A 16,445-nucleotide genomic window follows, 5' to 3' on the forward strand; every position below is an offset into this window, starting at 1 on the left:
TCTCTTTCTCTCTCTCTCTCTCTCTCTCCCCCCAGCATCACTTTCTATCTTTTCATCCTTTTGTTTTGTACAACGTGTGTTTCATGGCAGACCCACAGACAGATACGTTGTTGGGTCAGCAATCTGTAAATACAGGGAAGGAAATATGTATATTTTACAACTTGAAGGTGATTCTGTATAAATGTTTTTAGAAAAACAAAACAAAAAACTGACTGATAGTTTGGGTTTAAAAACTGGTTTGTCTGTAAATCTGTACCCAACAAAAGGAGAGATTAACAATTATTATTATTGAAACATAATACATATACCAAAAAATATGATCCAATTGTCAGAGTCTTTCTTTGTATAGATGTCAAATGTTTTGAAAATGAAGAATGTTTGATACGTAGGAATGACTATGAAAAAAGGTAGGATATGCACATCCCCACAGTTATTTAGATACGGTGCTGGACCCGAAAATAATCAAGTGAAGAAAAAAATTGTGATGTGAAGAAAAAAGGAATGTCCGCACTCGATACACTGCTCTTGATGAAGCCCTGTATGGGCGAAAAGACGGGAGAGCAGTTTTTCGTCTGCAGACATTCCTTTTTTCTTCACTTGATAGGAATGACAAACCACTTCTGAAAACAGACGTGCTCAGGTAAGTTGCTGGAAAAAAGGTAAGATTCAGCATCTTACACCCCACAGACCACTGCACACAGACCACAGAAAATGGTCCTGTATGGTCATTCGCTTGTTAAAAGCACTGGTGACACTAGAGAGGACAGAGGGGCAGTTTGTAAAGTGACTTGATTGTCAACAGTCCAAGGCAACTGTTTTATGACAGGCTCTACAGATCAGCTAACCTTTGATTTTGATTGCGGTGGATCAAAGGAGCCCAAAGGTAAGGGCCAACTGAAACCCTTTTAATGTCAGAAGGCGAACCAAAATGACCCCTCATACAGAGGTACATTTTATGAACAGCAGAGCTGTTGATGGAGTGCGTGGGATTTTGATAGAATTTGAAGCGAGCATTTTGTATGTCCTATCTATTCCCATAACACATTATCTGTGTTTTGTAAATCCTGTTCGAGGTAAAAAGTTCACAGCCTTCACAGTCAAATAATAGGCTAAACTATTCTTGTTAACATAGTGTCTTCTTTAAATATTTATGGCATCAATACGTTTATGAAGAAAAAGAATAAACCCGCACACTCGTCTGCTCCAATGTAAATTTATTGACAACGTTTCGAGCCAAGGCTCTTCATCAGGTCAAACTCTCAGTTTGACTTTTTGTAAGATTGTCACTGTGTGCAAGTTAACTCCAAGTGCTAAGTAATCAGTTGTCACAAAAGTCATGCATGAGTTCAGTCTGCTTTGAAAACTAAAGATTCTTGGTTTACAACTTAGGTTTTTTTCCCCAAGTTTGTACCTAGCTCTAATCTTTCAGTGAAGAGCCCCCAAGACAACTGATCAATTATGAATTATGGTGGAGTGGTAGAGTGGTAAGATACAGAACTAACTAAATAGAGACTGCAGCGGTAGTTGGTTCAAAATCCACCTTGTGTATGATTGTCCTGCTGCATGTAAAGCTGCTAGACACATTTTAAAATGTTCACTCTCTATCTAAATTCTCCAAGGTTAAGTATTTCATTCTTGCATCTTTCATGCTTCTGTGGCATGAGAGCTGTGTCAGTGGTTTACAAGCATAAGGTTTGGAGTTCAATACCACCATTATACTCACATTTCCACTCTCCATCTAAATTCTACAAGGTTAGGTATTCCGTTCCGATCTTCCATGCCAGCGTGTTTATAGAAATGTCTCCATAAAAAACAGCCTACCAAACCAAAAACAGGGAAAAAAACACCTTAACTCAAATAAATGAAATGTGTTAAAGGTTCCTCAATAAAACCAAAAATATTTAACTAAGTTAGATAAAAGGTTTATAGGTAATCGTCAATCACATAAAATAAAATGCTTAAATAACAAAACAACACTTTGCTTAACATGTTCATTTATTAAGCTCCTCCCTCTGGAGGTGGGTCCCACGATGCTGCTCCCTCTCCTACCTGAGCTAAAAGAGACCGTGAGGAGGTTGCTGGTCTACCTCCATGTTCCTCGCCTTACAAAGACCAAAAATAAAGATTCACCTGGCCCAAGATTCAAAAGTACATTCTTCAGCTTGTGAACCCTCTCATTTTCTCTTGCACCTCCAGGACTTTCACACTGTTACAATGTTCAAAGTCATATTTGAAGTTGAAGGGGGAGGTGGCGGGTCAAAAGATAGAAATTCACATCAAACACCTCTCCCCCTGACAGAATGACTGAATCTACAGATTCACTCTGATGATGAGGGTTGATTAATCAAAAGGTTGGAAGTTCAAAACTCACACACGACTCAATATGAAAAGTAAAGCAATCAAACTAGAAATGTCAAACAAAAAAACCCAAATGTGAATCGATATAAAAACTGCAATCAAAATAAGGAAACAATAAAAAAACGAAACATTGCTTCAATAAAAAAAAGTTGTCAAATCAAACTAATAATATAAAACAATAGGAGAAAAAAAACGTATAAACTAATAATTTAGATTGTGAAACCTCACCTTTCCTCTCGCACCACCAGGCCTTTCACACTGTTATTGTTTTTGAGGTCATATTTGAGGTTGAAGGAAGAGGTGGCAGGTCGAAAGATGAAAATATTCAGTAAACACCCTGACATAGTGACTGAATCTACAGATACCCACTGATGTTCATATGACACAACTGAGATTTAGGTTATTGAACCATCCTTTGGAACATTTTGACTCTGCTCTCAATTAAAGTGTAAATCTGAGTGCAAACAGAGAGATGTTTAGTTAGCCTTAGTAATCTAATTACATTTCATAGCCATTATTGTCATAATATCTTTCTAGTCTTTTTAGACTACCAAAACTATAGCACTTTTAATTAACCAGAACTAAAAAACTTGTTTAATAAAGTACTTTTGCTACTCAAATCACTCAGCGGTCCTGCGTACCACCTGTTTCGAAATTGCACATTATGCGGCAGCAGGACGTTGCGTTATTGAAAACGAGCACTTCCAAACTCCAACACTTGAAAACAATAATCACATGCACGGAATTTATTGACAAAAGGTAGCCCATAACATGTCTACGGTGGATTTTTACAAACAAAAACTTTGCTGATAGAAAGAGGATAATCCAAGCTTTCCCTACAGCTGTAATGTTGGTGAGTTTAATGTCGTTTAATACAATCAGATGGGACTCAAGATTCCAGTTAATAAAAATAGGATCTAAGAGTTGCTTGCGGCTATGTAGTACCATCAGCATTAGCCTGGAAACCAGATGAATCTGCCAGGGCAAAAAAAAAAAAAAAAAAAAAAAATTAAAAGCCTGGCCCCGCTCGGTTGTGATTGGATTTGATTGGATTTCCCCGCCCCCGAAGTTGTGGGGCACCAATCAGGGCCCAGTATGCAAATATATATATTAAATCTGCCACTTGTAAATGCAGATTCCAGACAGAGATTTCCACACTAATATCTATGCAGTGATATTAGTCTGGCCATGCCAGGCTACATCAGCATCTCCATCTTCAAATTGTAAATAGTTGCAGTGAAGTTGTATGTAGACAACACACACACCCCTACCTAAAAGTCCGAAAACTAATTAAGTTCAATCCAAAACAACAGGTTCCACAGTGAGCTAAATTAAAGTTTAGCTTCTCCTGATTGGCTGAAAATGCCAACCCACCTGAAAATGTATTTTCTGTTCATTAAAGAGATGAGAGATGGGAGACTCCTGTTACTGAACAAACACTTTATAGCAATGATTACTATCAGAATATAAGAGATTTAACCTTTTAACATTTTTTTTTTTAGTTTGAACCAAAAAAATATCACTAACCCTACCCTTAATGTTCCTGGATACACCCTAACAGTCACAGCAGTTAGTTAGCATTAAGGTATCTCAGTCCAGTCACTGTCTTCTCAATCATCCCACGTTGCCAGAGAAACTTTGAGTGAACCTCAAAGCTCTGGGTTGTCCTCTGTGTCTTCAGGTAGAAAACATCAACAGACTACCCACGTCAACAATCCAACTGAGGAAGTTAAACAACTGTGTCTTAGAAAACGCCTGCTCACGATTTTCAAGGACCCCCTCTTAACTCTGACAGTCTGGGTTACATAAAGGTTCAGGTGGGTGTTTTTTTGTGTGCCATAACCCCCCAACTTTACTGTCTGGAAACAGCAAGGAGCAACACTGCTCCACCACCTAGGCTGGACTTGAGCCTGTGGCCTTGCTTGCATTGATGGGAATTTAACCTGTGGCCCTGGTCGTCGTGTGGCCCTATTTGCCAAAGACCACAGAGGTGTCCACCAACTGTCCGCTGCCCTATGGCACCTCCACACATTTACTCATGTTTCTTTTAGTGCTTTTAAGTGTAGGTTCTGGATGTTAGTGTTCAAAACATGCTTCACAATAAAGAAGCAGGAGGATTTGACCTCACAATCTTTGGATGATGTAAGCGTTCGTTTATTGTTGTGTGCCAATAAAAAATAAATTTGAGTACTTTGTCCTCCATTGATTAGAAATTTTGGATGTGGTACCTTTTGGGGATTTTTTTCAATTCCTACTTTTTATATGTAATATGACAACATACAAAGTATACTACGTGTCGTAAAAAAAAATCAAGAGTCAAAAAGCTTGAAAAACTCTATACTATATTTCGTGTTTGTTGTGTCTGGGTTTCTGTGTCCTCCCGGTCTCTCTATCTCTCTCTGCAGGCACCTCCAGTCACTAATTACCTCAATATCTGCTGTTGATCAGTCACCAATTACCTCATCTTCTGCTGATCAACCCATCACCTGGGCTGGTCCCTTCCCCACCAATTGTGGTTTCCCTTCCCATTTGTCGGTCCTGTTCTTCTTCTGACTCCTCCTCCGCCAATCAAATCCATCTGTTGTCCTGTAAAAGGCCTGGGTCTGCATCAGTTCATCCTCTCGCTCACCCACACACACACACCTCATCTTTGTGAGGAAACATCGTTTGTCAAGCCCAGAGTAACCTTTATGACATTGGCACCTAAATCTCCAAATGAATGTGCCTTAAAACAACCGAAACAGATAGGCTACATGTTGTTATAACACTGGAATGTATAAATTAATGGACGAATCAATAAATAAATATTAACAGTACCGGTATAAATAATATCTCTGTCGGGCAGAAACCAGCTAACACCAAAATGTTCATTCTCCAGGAAATGTAAAAACAATATATTTTTTTCAGGAAATTAAGAAAACCATATCTTTTTAAAACAAGGGAATACTGCCTCATCAGAGTTGGTATTGTGACTATATATTGTCAGATACTTGCATGTGTCATTATATTATCATCACTTACCCCAATCCAGCTCAAGTGGAGTTATCAGCTGACAATGATAAGAACATCGTCAGCTGTTCTTATCAATGCTTTCTTTGTCCATCATCGATAAGAACAGCTGACAATGGATCTCCAAGCTCACAATGCATCACAACGTGTGAATGAATGCCCCGATGCTTCATGACACTGCTTATATAGGCCTACAATAATAAGCACTTTTAACAGACTATGGGGGAAGAAACCCTGCCTTGTTAAAGTCTGCAGCAGCTCTGAGCTCTGTGTGCTACGCAGGGGAGAGGAGGTGGAGTTTGGTGGTTTGGTCGACAGTTTGAGGATCCAATGGAGTTAGGTTTTGTCAAAAGCGCTTTTTAATACTTTTCATTGGTTCAATATTTTTTTAACCAACACACAGATGTAAAGAGTGTTCAACAGCGTTGAGCGTTGGTTTCTGCCCGAATAGTACATGCTGTAGACAGCAGAGGAACAACGCTAAACAATAAACCTTGCAATCTTGATTGATATCCTTGATTCTTTTTCTTATATCCCTATTCTTGTTGTACATTTATTAATATTATTGCTGCTACAATGTCTGAGGAACCCAAACAAAATTATTTTACTCTTATGTACATAAGATAGGCATAAAGTATATGGTTCTTACATTGACTTGCTCACCATACCTCATGTGTCATTGGGAAGGTGCAGGATTGAGAGTTGGATATAATCGTCTATTCCAATTTGAAATGATCAGCGTTTTGTAAATCCTGTAATCCATCTACTAAAGCATTAATTATATAAATCACATTACATGTGTTCGGTTTCCTATGAATGCAAATAGACAGGCAGTTGTGTGGAGTGTACATTCAGTGTATGTATAGGCTGGGGCACTAGCATGTATTTGTGTGTTAGGCAGAAACCTCCCATCTCCTCCTATCTAACTTAAACGTAAATTAATACCATACTTGATCACACGATCAACAGGCTCGAAACGCGGCGCGAAGCGACGTGTTTTGAGCTTGCAGATCTGCTACTTTTGCAATTTTTAAATTTTAATCCTGAAAGGTATCAGTTTTGGACATATGAGGTTTCCACCCGACAGAGACAATAGGTCAGGGGGGCCCTGAGGCAGTCTCAGGCCATGGACTCAGGATCGGGCCCAGCCACAATATCTGGTTTATTTAATCCATCCATGAAAATGTTCAAAACTAAATAAATTATACTGACATTCAATATTTAAGTTTAGTTTTACGGTTCCAAGTTCACCTAAGTTTCAGACAAAATGTTTTATCTGCCCACTCCACACCAATCCTAAAAACACAGCTGAAGAATTTATGGGGGGGAAAAAGGACATAAAAATACAATTTGCACCTTTATTCAAGTTTATCACAGCAGTTTATTTTAGAAATACAGTAAATGGTTCTTTTCAAATATAACTTACACTAAATTAACAGTTAAATGTGAAGGGGTTGTGTTAAATGCACACATTAACCTAAAAAAAGAACAGAACTATGACAAAGCTATGAATAACAACAGACTAGCAGGTTAATCTGTCAAAATAAAAAAAATAAAGAGGTGAAAAACTGGAGAAGGATGGAAGGTTGAAAAAGCTTTCTGCATACTGGACTAAGCCTGAACTACCAGACAAAAATTGGTTGTTAGTCCAAACTGTCTAAAAATGTAAGCCATAATTATTAACAAACGGAAGACCCACAATGTATGACATTTGACCACCACCCCCCATTTCTTTTTTTACTCCAAATGTAGTTAGAATCCTAAAGCATCAATCTTTTGGCAGAGGGTGAACCAAAAGTAACAAAAGCAAAGTATTAAGGTAAACCAATCTGCTTTCTGTTCCACGGAGGCCACTAGATCAGTTTAAGGATATGAAATTGGGCCCAGCTGACGTTGACCTCATCCAGTATGCCACAGTCTGACCACTTCAGTAAAAGATAAAACTTCAGCACAATGAAATAAATATAAAAATTCAAAGGGCTTGTGTTGCGTGTTGAACCTGAGAGACCTGTAAAACCCATTTTATTCCCACCCCCTCACACGCCAAATGAACCTGCTACACATAACGCTACGCACATCAGCAAAAAAAGAAAAGACTTCCCAAACAAATCAAACATTTGCTCTATTTGTAATTTCAAATGTACAAAAAGACTTTTTTTTATGAATAGTAGAACATGTTTAATAATTATATTAATAAATAAAAATAAAAAACATTTAGAGACCCACAAGAAAGATGAGAATCACTTTTAAAGTAAAAGATGACTGAGTATTTTGTTGAGGCAGAAAAAAATAACAGCAGCCTAACTGTCCACAGCTTGTAACTAAATAATGACATGAGATAACATGAAAACATGTTGGGTGCTGGATCAAGAAAGAATGTTAAGAAACATCACCAGAAAACACAGTCAATGATAAAAGTAATGCAGTAATTTTATCTGGCTCAAAATGATGCAAAATTATATTATCAGAGAGGAGAGGAACAACCATCCAAAAACCAATCATAGCTCTCATGGATTACTGTAGCAGCTGTGGTCTTTCTGGTGATCCTGTACCTTAGCTGGCTGGTGTTGCCACAGTATCTTGGGCTAAAGAACTACAAAATACTGCCTGTGTACCCAGTAAACGTTTCTGTTTTCGCCATTAGCATTGAAAATAAATTAAGCTGAGGTAGCGCAGGTTTCTCTCTGCAGTAGTCTGAGGGCTAACCTGTCCATGCTAGTTTGCATATGGTCTTTTTGTTGTTGTTGTTGTTGTGGGTGTTGCATTGTTTTTGTCCAGACAAACACCTACAATTCAAGAGAAGGCAGAGGTTGAGTCGGGGAGGTGAGAGATGCACCAGAAGTTAGGGTTGGAATCAGATATTTTGTTTTGTTTCTTAAAGAGAGTGTTGTGTGAGAGACAGGAGGGCTTTCTCCGGGATTACATCTGGTCAAAACATGGACTCTTCCAGACATGGAAATGCTATAGAAATGACCTTGTCCAGTGTTTTTTTTTGTGTTGCTAAGGAATAGCTTGGATATCCTATTTCCTGTCAGCTACTGATATTCACAAACACTGCAACAGGAGATAAACCCGGAACCATTTAGAATGTTTATGTTGTCTCGAGTAAAAAAAGGGATCTATAGAAATGTCAAGTTTCAGTGAATGTGTCGATTTACTGCAGGCAGACAGCCACACATGAGAGTCCCCACTCCTCTCTTTGACTGAAGGATATACAATTAAGTGGAAACAAAAAAACACCAGCGTACATAAATTATTTAACAATAAAAAGAAGAGAAGAAAATCAATATAATGCTTTTTACAGCTTAGCGACGGGCACTGCCTAGAATGGCCTTGTTCATTATCAGACTCACAATCCATGCAACAACAAAAAGAAAACGAATAGGTTGCAATCCTAACATTACCGAAACAAACATGTAAAAAAAAAAAAGTACAAACAATTATTATCAAACAAATGCACAACATAATACATAGGTAATTGGAAGTCCACCTAATACAGCGTGTCCCTGTGAGTAAGCACAGTTGCATCTAAGCTCTGCTCCGTTAGGTTTAATTTTTTTCAAAGGGTGTGCATAAGACTTGGCACCATGAATGCTTTCACTCGCATTGCTATTTGTCCTTATGAGAGCAGAAGAAAACGATGCTGGTGTCAACCTCTCCCTACTGCTGCTCAAGTGTCCAAGTGGAGAGCCGAGTCAGGTCAGAGTGGGTCAGATATACTGAATATCTGAATCTAGTTTTTGAAAATGCTTCAACTACTCAGGGTGGCGCTTTAAATTTGTACAAAGTCAAACACGGACACAGCCTTAAGTGAGCATAGCAACTTGTGAGACAGCTTAAAGGAAGGACCATACCGTTGCTAGCTAAATACCACTGGAGGCAATGCATACGTTAGAATTATATTTGGAAATCAATCTATGTTTCCAGGGACATTTCAAATCAACCTGCACTTTTAAATGCAATAAAACATAATATAATGTAAATTGAAAAATAAGTATTTATTTACTGTATTGGTTGGTTTTCATATCCTACTCAAATGAATGGAATCCGATTCCTCGAAAACCATAGTTCACACTGTAGTCGGCAGTAATGTATACTGTGAGTTATAGTCTAAAATGGGCTTAAACCGGTATGGTCCTTTAAATGCAATACAATCTATGTATTAAATTAGTTTAGTTTAAGTCATCTATGTATTAAATTTGTTTAGTTTAAGGTCAATCTGAGGTCAGTGGTTACTAGGTCCTTATCCCCCAAATTAGATCCTATCCCATCGATTCCAAAATGTATCACATGGAGGAGTCTAAAAATGAACACCTGCTAAATATATCAAAGAGTTTCTTCAACTCAAGGTTTAAATTAAGGCACACGCTAGGCAGTGCAAACTACAGACGTGTTCCACCGTGTACTGCTTTCCAGTTACTCAGCTAGAGTGTCACTAGCAGGGAAAACCACAAAATCTGAATGAACTCAAGGGCATGGCTTGTGTGGAATAGACATTTACACTGCAAGTGTTGGTGAAGGGACTCTGCTACCACCAGTATTTAGCACATAGTGGTCTGACAAGGCTCATCCGGAGGCTGAAGAAGACCACGTCCGGGTGGGGTTGAGAGAGGAGAGGTTTTATGGCTGACTGTGAGCATACAATACACTCATCTTTGTTCAGAAACAGCGTGTGCGCTGTTCGACGATTCCCGTCTCCAAACCGGACGGTCACTATGCAATGGCTTTCTCTGCTCTCCTGTGCTGACTGCATTGAGTTTTATGCCGCTGTACTGAAACATTCTCTGTAAACTATTGTTTTGCGTGCGAGTGTGCTCCAGGGCAGCTCACATATCGGGCAAATCAAGTAGCTGAAAAAACAACAAACAAAAAAAAGTAAAAAATTATAAACAGCCACGTATTGGCATGGTGATGATGAGACAAGTGGGCTCTGATGAAACATTGCACTGGAGGGGCGAGGTGGTTTCCGACAATGTAGTCCAATGATTCCCAACATTGCCTGGGCCTCGACTCCTTATGCCCGATTTATGTCTAGATGTGCGCCGTTGTCTTGCACCGAAACGAAAACAGATCTACAAACTCACGTTGAGAGCTTGTAAATCGGCTAATTTCAGTGCGAGACACAACACGCAACCAAGTATAAATCTGGCTTTAGCTGCACACCACATTCACACTTCTGCTGGTGAGGATCTGTGCCTGTACGTATATATATATATTTATATGAGTCCGTGTGTCCGTGTGCGTGTGTGTGGCCTGCTCCTGGGAGAGGCAGCCAGTTGCGATATGACATCACCCAATCCTTCTGTTGGTTCGCTAGTTGTACGAGTCGATAATAAGTTCCAAGAGCAGCATGGGTAGAAAAATTTGTATAGCACCCAAGTAGCACCAGGGTCACCGTGTGTGTGTGTGTGTGTGTGTGTGTGTGTGTGTGTGTGTGTGTGTGTGTGTGTGTGTGTGTGTGTGTGTGTGTGTGTGTGTGTGTGTATGTGTCTGTGGACACCTCCAGGAGTTTGGTTGTGTAGAACTGGTTCCTGAGACAATAGCACCATAGAATGTCTCCTCTCCGGTCTGCCTTCTGCGCTTGATTTGCATTTCTGTGTATCTGTAAGGGCTGGACTCAGAACGTTGCTCTCTCTCACTCTCCGTCTGTCTTTGTGGTCCCAGGCTGTTCAGGATCTACCTGACAGGCACTCTGTCTCACAGGAATGTATCGAAATGCTGAATTCGCTGTTCCATCTCCTGCAAACCACACACAGACAAAACTACAGGTTAACTTAAAAGAATATATGCACACATTTTGTATAGAGTATACAAATATAAATACAATGTACACACACACGCAGTCGCACACACACACACACAACAAATTAAGTCTGTGTGCATCACTATTCCAATATTACTTGGAATTTTCCCCAGCGAATAACAACTTTCAGTGTGATAAATGATGTAAAATGAACCAAAGCTATGGCAGAATGATGCGGCCGATTTGTCTCAGCATGAAAACAGCAGAATTTGACACAGACTCAATCTGAATGGAGCTGAGGAAAGAGAGATGGATGTTAGCCTGCAATAGACCGTGATTAATGCTTCGAAGATGTTGCGGACTCGTGTGTGCCTTTGTGTGTGCCTTTGTGTGTGCCTGTGTGTGTGCCTGTGTGTGTGTGTGTGTGTGTGTGTGTGTGTGTGTGTGTTTTTGTGTGCAAGCTCTTACTTGAATGGCTGAGTCAGTGCAATAGGCCTCGCTATAAGAAATCAATTTACTTCAACTTCTCGAAGTAAAGTTACAACTATTAGTTCTACAAAGCCACTTTTAACTGCTTTCACCCTGGTGTCCCTATTTTGGGCTTGTCATTAAAGGCGGAAATTGTAAAAAAAATATTAAATAAATATATATATTCAAAATAACAAACATAGCCAAGTTAGCAATTTTTCGCTATTCATCATATATAGGACATAAGTGGTTAAGTCCTAAAGATTTGTAAGCACAATGCACTGCTGCCACATGCTTATTTACATTTATATAAACACATCAGCCATAGACATCATTTTGTCTGAACCAAGCACTAAATTACAGTCATACTGTCTATTGCCAGATATCCTCATTTGCCTGTCTGTGTGTTGTGCTTGTGAGAGTGTGTGTGTGTGTATTAGTATTATGGGCATGTGCGCTTATGGATGTGCAACTACTTTTGTATTCAATTGTTGTTAGTGAATATTATTAATATCTTTAAGTGCAGCCCTTTGGAACATGTTTTGTGATATTGAGCTATAATAAAATGTTACTAGAATTGACACACACACACACACACACACACACACACACACACACACACACACACACACACACACACACACACACACACACACACACACACACACACACACACACACACACACACACACACACTCGATGCCTTCCGTTGTTAGCTAGTGTTACCCTAATGGTTGATGACAGATAACGTCCTTAGCAACCCAGATACTATTAACCAACAAAAAGCAAACCGGATGTGTTCAAGGGTTCTGGCTCATCCCCTAGCATCATACTGTAAGCGTTTGGATGGAACAGTCTGTACAAATGCATAATCTACCACCAACAGTGGCATTTGTAGTGGAGTTCATATGTCTACTAAACTATCATTCAGGTGCGAGAGGATATGATCAACTTTCAAAGCGGGGGTCCAGACACGTAAGGTTACCAACACGTTACACCACTGACAGTGAACGGTTCTGAATGAACAATAGACACCCCAGCGTGGTTTTTATACCGACTTTGATTTAGTCTCAGGTAATAGGATGCAGGTCATTCATGAGGAGATTATAATGGCCAGCTGGCTGGAAGGAACAGGCGACTCCCCACCTTGTAAAGTGACACTTTAAGTGAATTCATTAAGTGACACCATGGTTACGATGCAAATGAAACCCACTGCAGCCTGCAATCTGCACTGAATGGAACCGCAAATCTCAAGTGTTAAACGTCAAAGCATGTCATGGTGATCTCCTGCATGAGTCCATTTACGCCAGGTTCCGTTTGCCTTTCCTTCCGTGTCACACTCCTATGTCAGGTACAGGAGCAGCCATTTAGTCTGAGTGTTGTTAACCACTTACATGTAAGCCTTTTCGTGGAAATGTCAGATCTACAAGCTCACCGCACGATGAACTGCAACATATTGTGAGCTTGCAGATCTGATATATTTGTGAAAAATGTTTAAATATCTTCGCCTATAATGGCATGCCCAAAACAGGGATACGAGGTTGAAAGTGGTTAAAACGCAGCTCATAAAATATGCACTAATTGTGTCGATTCCCTAAAAACTTTGTAGTTTGTCTGCCCAGTAAAAGCTTTTGACACCTAACTACTGTTTGGGCGGCTATTATCTATTTACTGTGACACACACAAGTACAAATATAGGCACACACATAAGCTATAAGCTGTCTTGTTTCTCTGTAGCCTGATAGCCTGAAGGCCTATCACCTTGTCAACCCCCCAAAAATACAGCTGACAACCTTGTGAACCAACCAGACATCTGATGTTTCTCTCCTCTGTCTGACTAACAAAGTCAGCTGCACAGCACCTCACTTACACTTCCTCTCTCCTTCAGACCGGCCCTAAAGAAGATTTATTATTAGCAGAAAAACACCGCACAAAGAGGGCCGAGTCCCGTTTAGGTCAGAGACTGGTGCATGGATCCATCATCTAACATTGACAGTGTAGGAATAGGATTCCCAGCGGAGCTCCCTGTATTACACAAACATCCAATCCACTCATGATTCTGCAAGCCACTTTTGGGTATGAGTGTACGCCAAACTGATATGGAACTCATTTTCTTGTGCAGTGAAGAGACAAATAACCATCTCTTCGGCCCTGGGCTGTCTGTGGTGTGTACAGCTCCGGCATTTAGTGTCATAGGTCAAACACTTCTGCTTAATGAGCAGCTTGAAATACTGCAGTCTGAGCCACAGTCAAAACTATGACGCGAGGCCTGAAGTGAAATGAGCATTTGTTGATGAGCAAATGGCTGGTGAGTTATTATGCACTGTGCAGTGAGGGACCCTGTGGCTTCAACAGAGAGCAGGTTGCTGTCCACTCCATCTGCCGAAAGGTCAGCTCTGCTGGAGGAGACAGACAAGCTGTGTGTGTGTGTGTGTGTGTGTGTGTGTGTGTGTGTGTGTGTGTGTGTGTGTGTGTGTGTGTGTGTGTGTGTGTGTGTGTGTGTGCGTGTGCGTGCATGCACATGTGTGTCAGACCCTGGGGACGGAAAAAAGAGAGTGGGAGACAAATGTATGGGCACGCTCCATTTCCCTCAACCTCACAGCGCATGCACACACACACACACACACACACACACACACACACACACACACACACACACACACAACCCAGTGTGCATGTTCTCTCTGGTGGATACCACTAAGCTGACCTGCTGTGGAGAAGAGACGTTTGTCCTACAAAGAGAGATGAGTGACCGGCGCCTCTGACAAGACCCCATTCCTGTTCTCTAAACAGCGGCAGACACTAGCAATATGAAACCGGCCCAGACGGACGCACTCACGTCCTGCATGGGACCACCTGTTGAACAAGGCAGCAGCACCAGTCTGACTATCCTCCTCTTTCTGACACCCTGACAGCCAGCGTGTGGCGTGCCGACCACCAGGAGAATGGCCCGCTCTCTGCACTGACATGTTCCATTTATGTGGGCCACTGCCAGGGGAGATTAGAGGGGAAAGCAGACTGATTTGGACCTTAACGTGCAACTCGGCTGCCTTTTATTTGGTTCTTAATCCACAGAATTGCTATCGCAGTAGTATAAGTACTTCCAATGGTCCCCGCGGAAACGAGGCTAGAACACTTCTCTACAATAACTCGACAAGCAAGCTCAGGTCTCATTCAAATACAAGGATGAGGCCTTTGCATTTTTAAAATGCTGCTATGTATACCACGGAGACCCTGCACTGAATGGTGGTCTTTGAAGGTCTTAAGTGAGACTGTAGTACCATCGAGCTATCTCTTTAGCAGTTTTTTTCCCTCATCATTTTTATATGAATAGAATATAGTCAGTGTGAGTTACAGTACATAGCTAAGTTGTAATGTCTGTATAAGTGAGACAACCGAAGCTAGGTTTTAAACACTACTGCAAAGCTAATAAGTTGACAGGTGGCTCACAGTAGGGCTGCTGCAACTAACAATTATTTTCATATTTGATTATTTGCTTAATCTGATAATTTTTCGATTATTCAATTTATTCAATTAACTATTCAATTAGAGTAGACCACAAAATGACGGTAAAATAAGGCACTTAAACTAAATACTCATCTCAAGTTATCTGAACCCAAAAGACATCTTGAAATCACTTTTCATTTTATGCATTGGCTAAGTTGTAGGTACTAGTGATGCGCGGGCCGACCCGTAACCCGCAGGTCCCGCGGGTTGAACCGCGGGGTGGGCGGACAGGTTATAGATTACGACGCAATTATCGCGGGGCGGGCGAAGTGGGTCAACCCATTGAAGAAAAAAAAAACACCGGAACACACCTCCTCCCTCTCGCACGTGTGCTCTCTCTCTCTCTCTCTCTCTCCCTTTCTCCCCCCCTCTCTCTCTTTAAATGGACTTGCTTGTGTGTGTGTGTGTTTTTTTTTGGGGGGGGGGGGGGTTGCGGGGCGGGGGGGGTCGTTGATTTATATAATTTTTTGCGGGATGGGTTGGGTTCCTGTGCGGGGCGGGTTATGAAAAAACCTAGTAGGTCCAGTAGAACGTAGACATTTGCATTTTTATTGCTTGATTAGAGTGTAGAGAGGGACAGGAAACCGAGGCCGGGAACTCGCAAGGAGCAGAATTGGTAAGTGCACTGACTGATTGAGCCACGAGGTGGAGGCATCCAGCGCCGAGGCTTTGAGGCAAGAATTCTAACTTGCTGCAGTGGCTCAGGGGGAAGAGCGGCCATCTGGGGAACCTTTATGTCAAAATATCCTTGAGCAAGACACTGAACCCCTAACTGTGACTGTAACTATGAGCAGGTTGGTGCCTTGCATGGTTGCTTCTGCCGTCTGTGTGAATGGGGGAATGAAATACACATTGCGCTTTGGATAAAGCGCAATGTGTATTTTCACTTTGCTAGCATTCCGTTTCCTACTCAACTGAACCCGTCCAAATAACCTTTGGCCCTTTGACAAGCGGCAGTAACGCGAGGACACTGTGACACACGTCTGGAAAACAACAGACGAAACACTAAATGTCAAGGTAGCACCATTGGCAAGCAGGAGGAAAGGGGAGAGGGGTTCGACACTGGTGTTAAAAGAGCAGACTTTATGGAAATGTCCCTGGACCATCCAATGTGGGAATGACTCAGGAGGTCGAACAATCGTCTGTTCCTGCTTCGATCCCCAGCACCTCCTGAAACCCTAACGCTGTGTTCACACTGGCAGCTACAGAAGATACAGTACAAAGCTACAAAGCAATACAGCATATCTGTTGACGTCAAGCATGCGTCCACCGAGCGAGAAAAAATGTAAAGCCAGGGGTTAAAAAGACCAGCCACTGTTCAACACAACGCCTGGTGTTAGTTGTCTTATTAGCCTCGGTT

The 16,445-nt window shown here is 41.1% G+C and overlaps 1 protein-coding gene across 1 annotated transcript in view; it reads right to left on the reverse strand.

Annotated features, from left to right (window-relative positions):
- Nucleotides 1-8,263: 8,263 nt before the first annotated feature.
- The window catches only part of atad2b (ATPase family AAA domain containing 2B), a 132,136-nt gene continuing 123,954 nt past the window's right edge, over nucleotides 8,264-16,445 (reverse strand). The window contains exon 28 of the mRNA XM_080453753.1: nucleotides 8,264-11,106. Within this exon, the coding sequence (XP_080309879.1) occupies nucleotides 11,065-11,106 (42 nt within the window). The 3' untranslated portion in view covers nucleotides 8,264-11,064. The remainder of the gene's footprint in view (nucleotides 11,107-16,445) is intronic.

This window comes from Gymnoscopelus braueri, assembly GCF_963280865.1.
Source record: "Gymnoscopelus braueri genome assembly, chromosome: 16".
NCBI lineage: Eukaryota > Metazoa > Chordata > Actinopteri > Myctophiformes > Myctophidae > Gymnoscopelus > Gymnoscopelus braueri.